The following is a 9,169-nucleotide window of genomic DNA, read 5'->3' on the forward strand; positions in this document are numbered from 1 at the left end:
CTACTCGACGACTGAATTTTTCACACATACTTTTGAACATTAACAATTCGAAGTATGTACACACCTAGCTATATAACGCAGCGTCCTATTAGTTTTGTATTGAATAGAAACTACTGCGCTGGCGGTAAAAATTTACGATAAACAAAATTTTATCGTCAAATATCTGATAGCCTCTCTGTTATACACAAGTCATCGAAAACAAAATAATGCGAGGTGTCGTCTGCTGGCCAGTACTATCAAAGTTCATGACATTCGTAATAGACATTTACAGCAACCGCAGTGGCGTATTCTCTCTATTCCATGATCCGGACTCTATGTCTAGATCTGAATTCGGTGTCGGACTTACACCAGACATTTTGTGACCGGACCTGGAGCCTGCCTGGCGGAGTTTTATAAAGTAGTTGACTTGTTCTCGTGCGTCTAGTCACATAGCACAAAGAAAAACTCAATTTTCAGTGGACGAAAACTACGGCCGTAAATTCACCGATCATTGTACCGTGAGCAAACATAGCCCGTATTGGACTTTGTCCACATTCAGCGAGACAAGACATGTCGAGATAGAGGTGTGTCCCCACGAAGTCAGCTCATTAAGTGAACGATTCCACACCGGAGTGGCCTGCGGGTCACAGAAGTTCGCCCACACAGAAAATGGCCACAGTTCATCCTGTGGCCCAACACTTCTACTACAGGTGAGTTTCTCGATACGGTATTGATATATCGGCGTCGAGTAGATGACTGCATTGCGGTTTAGTATTGGGGTCACCACATGGATGTACTACACCCGGGCCCGGAACACGTAAACATATCCGATTATGAGACCGCAGTTAACGGGGAGAGGCATGACTGTTTGCCGGGTGAGTTGATGATTCGACTCGGGTCATCTTAGCAGATCCATACATACGGATATTTAAACCATTTTAAATTGAAGACACAGTCGCTAGCACACACTTGACAAATATTGATACCCAATCTTCGCCCATTTATTATTGTGACAGTGTATATATTGTCGTACATATACGTTATACATTGTTAGTATTATTTAAAATAACTAATAATGCCCTATCGACTACTGATATCAAAAGTCTCGGTGTAATGATTGACGGAAAGTTATATATTTTCCAAACGGAATAACAAGACACGCACGCAGTACTAAAAACGCCCACGTTTTGCCTGTATCTCAAATGATTAATGGTGGCGGGACTAAAACCGGGTCAAATCGTTGCACCGCGTGGGCATAATTCGTATACAATTTAACTTACTCACTGAACCCAACATTTTCGTATTTCCACTTTCGAATTCGAAAGCACGTTATGCGAGTAGCATTCAAACCGAATAGTTTCCCGTTGGTAGTTTTGACGACACTAGATCCCAATCGACAAAGTGGTCTGCGAAGATATATACCAAATTCTACATGTGAGCTTGCCCGTATTTTCTTTCTCCGTTCTAATTTTCAGTCAGACGTTGGTGTATATTGTTTACTCTCTGGCTCTCAGCCTAGCCACCATCTGTAAATAGAATGACGTAAGTAGTTCGGAACGAGCGCTTTGTCCGAAGCTGGTGAACATGAAAAAGCATTATTTTGGGTGTGTGGCTATTGTCATTTCATCGCGCCGTAACCGTGAATATGGTTCAAGCTTCTGAAAGAGAACCCCTTTGTTAGATGGTGAGTTGGCCCTTCGCCAAGTTGTTGTGGAGGTAGGGTACAGTATTCGACTTTGACGATGTACAGTATTTTAATGGCACGTAATATATTAATGCAACGTCCGTAGTACGTTCCCTCTCTCATAAAATTTAATAACATTGGTCTGTCTTATCTTTTCACAGGGTTTTTTCTCTTGGTTGAAGGACGGATCAACAACAACAACAACAACAACACGGCTTCGTTATTTTTACAGAAATTTCTCAACACTCTCCACCAAGCCTCAAATTGTAAACAACTACATCTGTTACTGATAGTTATTCGTTGAAGTTATAACAACGCCATCAATTTCTACAATTGCCTTTTCCAGTGGAAAGAAATGACATCAAACAAGACTATACTGTTGCTTCTGATACCCTTGGTAATTGCTGCCCTCGTGCTTCCCGTTGGGATTAGTCTTTCGTTTATGAACTTGAAGAACAAGATTTTTCGTGGACTTGGGATTGTATTACTTACTGTTGGTGCTGGCTCGATCATCTTTCTTATTTTTTCTTTCGTTTATCTCAAACGATACAAACTGAAATCATCAAATGCGCAGGCGTATGCGTATGATCAGAGAAGGAAATCAAGTGATAATTTGACATATGCAGATGATACCAGTATACCTATGCTGGACATGAAACCACACACGGGGATCGTTGACGATGACATCAAATTTAAAGGCAGTCAAGGGGATTTTGAGCCGCTACCGGTATTTAAGCTACAACCCGTCCCACCTGGCAAGAAAAAAGGCCGAGTCCAGATTGAAGTTGACAATGTCAATGAAGAAGAATCGAAAACTTTAATCACGGAAACAAGGTATTGTTGAAAATATCATTATGACCCTGTATGACCTGCCGTATTATGACGTCACAAAGGTTATGATACCAGTCACTCACGGCACGGTCTGTTTACACGACGACGGTACTAAATGTGTTATGGTGTGGGAACTAGTTGAATCTAAACCAAAGTACAACCGAAAATATAAACAAGTAAAGGTTAATATATTATTATATGTTAGCTTTGGTCATGGAACCACTGGCATGTTTTGGTTAAAATTTCCCACGCATTTTAAGCAATTTTATTGGGGGTACGTTGTAACTTATTTCTAGACTGTTATAAGTACATATTATGTTTGTGACTTTATTGGAGCATCTGTTATTGGCTGAGGCAGTGTGTACCATGAATTGTAAAGTTATACATGTACTTCTATATTGGTTTGGAGTCGGGATATGAATACGGGGTGGGGGGCGCCAATATTTCTCAATACAGTCATTATCTAAAGCTTTTTAGTTGTAAATTCTATGTCTAAGAATTAAACATGGACATCATTTAAAAAAATAATACTAGTAATAGTCATACCGACCGACAAACCGCACATCCTACTTGCTACTTCTGTTAAGCGATCGACAAAGTAATAAAATGACAAAAAACTCACGAGATTCCGGAATTCAAAATATGTCTAGGCTTTGCCAAGTTTGGGTTGCTAATCTAGTCTGCGTATTCATCGATACCAGACTCTTTACAGTAAGTGCCAGTTACTTTCCATGATGACGTGCAGAAAAGTCTCAAATTTGTTCGGTGTAATTTTTTGTACTTGTCCCCAGATCAAAAGTGCCCATGCCAAAGTGGTAGAAGCTAGTGGATGCCTCGGGACATCGCAATAACACGGAGTCTGAGTAACATGTTGACAAATGATTAGCCCTTATATGTAGTCGATGAGGGCCCACAGTACAAAGATATTCTAGTACAATTATTCGGCAGATATTGGTACATACGAAACGGCTGTAATCATAGCGATGCTCCCGAGGACTGGTGGGAGAATCGTACGTCAGTGGGTGATTTAATGCAGTTAAATGAAGTGTGTACATATATTTCATCATGTACTACAAGATCAATAATTTGTGCTATCTCTAGTAAAATATTCACAGTGACAAGCCTAGTCATTCGCACAACCTTGAACTTAAAAAAAAAATAATTATTATAAATGTATGGAAAGATTAGTTGATCATTTAATACTGGATAGTTATTAAATAACGAACAAATGAATTTTAATCAATTTGAATCCTCACTGTGACCTACTACTAAAAGTTACAGAAACTTAAAATAAAAAAATCACAGGAATGTGATGGGGATATGACCTTATGTTGTACCTTCGGCGTTGTTGTCATCATGCCACTGATGCCGTGACATACCCTGAAACTCTTGAGTAATCAACTATTAGGCCAAATAAAAAAAATAGTGTTTTCGGTAACCCAACCGGCCCCTAGTTTATGCCGCTGATGACCCTAAACATGTTTTACCTGCAAAAAGGTAAAATCATGACAAATTACTAGTATTCCCTGTAGATTTTCGTGACAAAGTATTTTGGTTACTTTTGAAAAAAAAATCACATTCCAGAGACTCGGAGAAACGATGGCAGCACAGTCTGCATATTGTGTTTGTCTACTTCTGAATCACATAATTGTCTTCATTTATTTCTTTTACATCTCATCAACTGTTATGGAAATATTGTGACCAACGAGTATCTTGTCTTTGGGTCAAAGTAATTAAAACATACAATGTAATAAAATCCTGACCTATCTACCCTATATTCTAAAGTCGTGTTAGGCCTAATAAAAACTATTGTATGGTTCCGATTACACTCAATTTTAGAATAGGTGGGGTAGGTAGATTTTTAAAAAGAAAATTTTATGTATTTTTTCCGTTTGTGGGTGTCTAGTTCAAGTAGTTCTGTTTTCCGTTGTTTTCCATATTTGGTCACCAGATGTACAGCCATTACAGATTGGAAGTACAGTTTTTTATTGTCTTTTAGTCAAGTAGATGTCAGTGTCCGCATCCACTATTTCTTGCGAGACTTCCAATTTTTTGCGATTTTATTTTTTTTCTCGAATACGTAAACAAAAAGTCCAGGGTTGGCGTGACAAACTAGGTGGGTGAGGTAACCGGAACCAATCAATTTTTTTTATTAGGCCTAACTATATGTATATGTATATGTATATGTATATGTATATGTATATGTATATGTCTTGTGAAAAAATTCACTGTAAAAGTTACAGGACCTAAAAGAATCACAGGAATGTGACGGGGATATGACCTTATGTTGTACCTGCGGCGTTGTTGTCAATTCAACGTATCATCACGCCACTGATACCGTGACCTGCCCTGAAACTCTTGAGTAATCAACTATTAGTATCTCAGTTGAATTGTGGGGAACCTCAGATTAAAAAAAACTTCTCTTTCCTTTTTCTCTCCAGTAAACCCACAAAAGTGCAAAGGAATAACAATGACTACATCAAAATCAACGGCGTGGGAAATTGGAAACACGTTGACAATGTGAAAAGGTTGAGTCAGGAAGGAGGTTATGATACAAAGAAAGGATGGGTTCATGTGAACAACGTAGAAGGACGCCCTCAACTGCCAAAGAAAAGTGATTGGATTCATATCGACAATGTGAACTACAAAAGGATATCCCAACTCAAGCGAGTGTCAACTTATGCAGGGGAAGAGAGGAAGAAACGAGAAGCTAAGGTCAAATACAACAGGTCCGAATCTGTATAGGAAGTTGACTGTGCGCTTGCAAGTTCCCGACGAAGTATGAAGCCATTCTGATTAAAGTGGGAACAGAATAAAAACCACAGGAAATTATTCACATTCTGGAAAAATATGACTTGGGGCAGCTGTCGAGTGAGCGCGACAGATATATACTATTTATGGTGTGGCATTTAAGTCTCAAGGGGAAAACAGAATATTTCAAATCTGTTTTGATCGCGTGATAGATCTCACAAAGAGGGTTCTCTCAGGGACTCCGGACCCTTGCCAAGTTGTGCCTTGTACGTGACTCTGTTTCTCATCAGTTAGATGAAAGCACAGATTTTTTTTCTGAAAAACTATTAAAGTCAAGAGAATATTTATTAAATTTCTGATATCAGCAATTAGTAATATATATGACATTGAAATTTTTTTTTCGAAATAATCCAAAAACTTTATTTTATAGTACACCATATTATACCCATTAGCGTAGTGATGTTGTGAGTTGGTTGTTTGGTTGGTTGTAATTAAATAATACGGCAGTTTTACTGTTGATGATTTTTACCTGTTTCCTGTGTGTGTGTGTGTGTGTGTGTGTGTGTGTGTGTGTACTTTGACAAAATACACTCGGTGTAAGGAATTACATGAAAGGATGTTCTTTTGAAATATTTACGAACTACTAGTAAAAGTTCAAAGGAAATGTGCGCCATGATGACGCGTCGACGGAGGAAGGGTTTGGGTATGGCTTGGTGTCATGTACACGTCGCAGTTAAATCAAGGACGTGTCAATTTAAGTAGCTCGGAAAGCAAAACGTATTACATGTATAGAATAACTTGATAATGTGAAAGATGTCCATCTATTAAACTCCGAAAATTAGGACTGGGGAGTGAAAAGGTCAATGACATGTGACACATTCTATCCCATGGCGTGTATCGGATTCAGACAGATACTCGGACCATTGAACCAACACATTCATCCAACTGACACAATTTGCTGGTAAAACTATGATATATATGATGAAATGAAATTGCGGAAACTATTTGTAAGACTTCTGTTGTAAAAACAATAGTAATCTCAAATAACGGTCATAGTATCCCCTTAGTATTTTGACATTTCTCCTTGTTTTCACGCGTTGACTTAAAATTTTACACTTTGACGTCATCAAGACCCACCCTATCCTTGATTAAGTTTAATTAAGTCCTCTAAACACTGCAGCTGTGAGGGTTTAGACTAGCTCTGACTATGTAAGCGTATGTAGTGATATTGGTGTGTGTGTGCCACGGTGTGTGTGTGTGTCTGTCTGTCTGTCTGTCTGTCTGTCTGTCTGTCTGTCTGTCTGTCTGTCTGTCTGGTCTTTCTGTATTTGTGAACGATGTACCTGGCATATACTATATGAAATGATAGATCGAGTGACGAAGAGTAAAGATATATTACCAGATTGGCGATGTCAATCAACTGGTATCTACATGCATAAGGACTTTCATAAAATCTTACAAATAACTCTCTTGGCTCAGACGTTGATGGCGCCACTGTTTAAGAAGTTCAAGTTGCGAGTTGTGCACTGAGCTAGCTCCATGTGGCAGATAAAAACTTAACATTGCAAAGAGTGCAAGACATATATCGGGCATACTATATATACTTTACATTAAGTATACGTTGTTGTCTTCGTCTTCAAGTCGATAGCAACATGGCAGTCTTCTGGTTTGATTTTCTACATTAATAAAATATTGTCAACGAATTGAATTGAATTGAAATTTATTCCACCAGAAGAGAAAAATATATACACAAACTCTGAAAGCAACGGATAGAACATTTCTGGTGAGGGCCATGGAAATAGTTCGTAGGAACTAATCAATGTCCATGGACCGTACATGTAGATAATAAATACAAATTTGGGCTGGTACGAGTTTCACAATAACAACAAAAATACAATTCTTAGTAAATAAAGAGAAGTGTTGGTGGCAAAATTAAATGGAAGCTTATAAACGTAACGGAAAAAAATAGTAAAATAAGAACAGGTAACAAGCACAAGTTCTAATATACAGAAATAAATTTACAGTGGCAAATTGAAAGAGACAACAGATAAAGGTTATTCCCTCAGAAGATACTGCCTTAAGTTTTTCTTAAAATTATGTCTATTGTTTATCGTTCTTACAAACATAGGCACAGAGTTCCAGGTGTTAATAGATGCGTACTTGAAGTTGTGTTGACTAATTGAGAGGTTAACCTTAGGGATTGGAAAGTTACCACTGTTGTTAGCACTGGTTGGATAGCTATGGGACAACTGGTATGTGATGTAATGGTCAAGAGTGTGTGTAAAGCGATTATGGTTCAGATCGTAGATGAACATGCAAGTCTGAAGTTTACAAAGTTTATAGATGTCAAGAATATTAAGTTGGTTAAAGAGAGGAGTAGAGTGTGCAATTCTTATCTTAGTTTGAATATTCCTTTTGTGTGTTTTTCTTCTTAATGGTCGACGTTCTCATGGATATTATCCATGATATTGTCTGGTCGAAAGGGATGGTACGTAGGCCCGTATAGGTATTCTGTCAATGACTTGTTTTTACTTTTCAAGCTAATACCCTCTATCTATCACAGAATTCTTCATTATCCGTGCCTCTATCGATTCGAGTCGTCAAATGACTCAATGCGGAAAGACAGCGACTGAGTATTCCAGAAACACTACTTTCATCAAAACAGCTCATTGATCCAAGATTCAACGTGATTAGCCTACCCATGAGTAATTATAATATCCGGAAAATCCACGAACTAAGTACACTTAACTTGTAAATCACTATAAATATATATATACGTACAACTTACAAGTTTGTCGTGTTTCTTCTGTGTTTCTTTATTTTGGGTTTCAAGTTACAAGTTATAAAACAATCTTTGGCTTGTAAGAAAAACTCTGAAGATTTTTTCAAGCAATTTTTTTTAAAAATCGTTTTACTTTATGTACTCTGTGTTTTATTTCATTCTTGTGACTCTTCTAGGGTTTGATACAATTCACTGAAGTAGAATAATATTAAAGAATAATAGATTCATTTTGTAATGATAATAAAAAACAGACGATAATTTGATACTAAGCGTTAGCATCTATAATCTCTATAAATATACTAATAGGTCTATGTATGAGACTGAGACTGATCACGCAGTGCTTAAAATGATAGTTTTCTAAGTGGAAGAATATATATATATATATATATATATATATATATATATATATATATATATATATATATATATACAACATTACACCGAGTTTCTATATATAAATAATATCATAAACCATACAGTTCTGACCCAAATATTTCGAAGAAACTGAACTCCCCTTCATCGGTAGGTCTCCAGTTCTGTCAAACAAATCAAGTTCTGTTACACTTTAAATACTGAAGACAGAAGTTATTGTCATATATATATATATATATATATATATATATATATATATATATATATATATATATATATATATATATATATATATATATAGAACGTCGCATCAGTGCAGTAAGGTCGTATCTGCTATGCAATTGTATAATTGTATAGGCAGATACGACTGCACTGACGCGACGATATATATAATAAAACGCTGTTTTTTAAATCATACAGATTGATTCTCAAGTGCATATATATATTTGTGTGTGTGTGTGTGTGTGTGTGTGTGTGTGTGTGTGTGTGTGTTGACCTGCGATAAAATGCTTCCGAGGGAGCACAATCTGCTATCCAATGTCTTGGCAACTAATGCATGTACGGTATTTATTATGCAAACACAGTATGTAGACAGTATTGACTTAATTTCACACGGCTGTTCACCCGATCGTTCGCCGCGCCGGTCTGTCACGTCCATTTGCATAGCTTGTCGTACATTTGCGAGTGGTTTCCGAACAATCAAACAGCGCACTACGCGTCGCGTCGCGTCACAGTACTCAGACAAGAGACGTACGGAAACACGTGCAAAC

At 37.4% G+C, this 9,169-nt stretch overlaps 1 protein-coding gene across 1 annotated transcript; it reads left to right on the plus strand.

Annotated features, from left to right (window-relative positions):
• The first annotated feature begins 556 nt into the window (after positions 1-556).
• On the plus strand, positions 557-5,737 carry LOC144435807 (uncharacterized). The gene is made up of 3 exons (XM_078124431.1): positions 557-689; positions 1,825-2,497; positions 4,936-5,737. Exons 2-3 carry the CDS (start codon positions 2,019-2,021, stop codon positions 5,237-5,239), a joined length of 783 nt encoding a protein of 260 aa, XP_077980557.1. The 5' UTR covers positions 557-689; positions 1,825-2,018; the 3' UTR covers positions 5,240-5,737.
• The last annotated feature ends 3,432 nt before the right edge of the window (positions 5,738-9,169 follow it).

The sequence above is a fragment of the Glandiceps talaboti genome, chromosome 5, assembly GCF_964340395.1.
Source record: "Glandiceps talaboti chromosome 5, keGlaTala1.1, whole genome shotgun sequence".
Taxonomy (NCBI): domain Eukaryota; kingdom Metazoa; phylum Hemichordata; class Enteropneusta; family Spengelidae; genus Glandiceps; species Glandiceps talaboti.

Coding starts and splice junctions, on each gene's coding strand:
- LOC144435807 (XM_078124431.1), top strand. CDS start 2,019: ATGACATCAAACAAGACTATACTGTTGCTTCTGATACCCTTGGTAATT. Junction 2,498..4,935: donor ACTTTAATCACGGAAACAAG/GTATTGTTGAAA, acceptor TTTTCTCTCCAG/TAAACCCACAAAAGTGCAAA.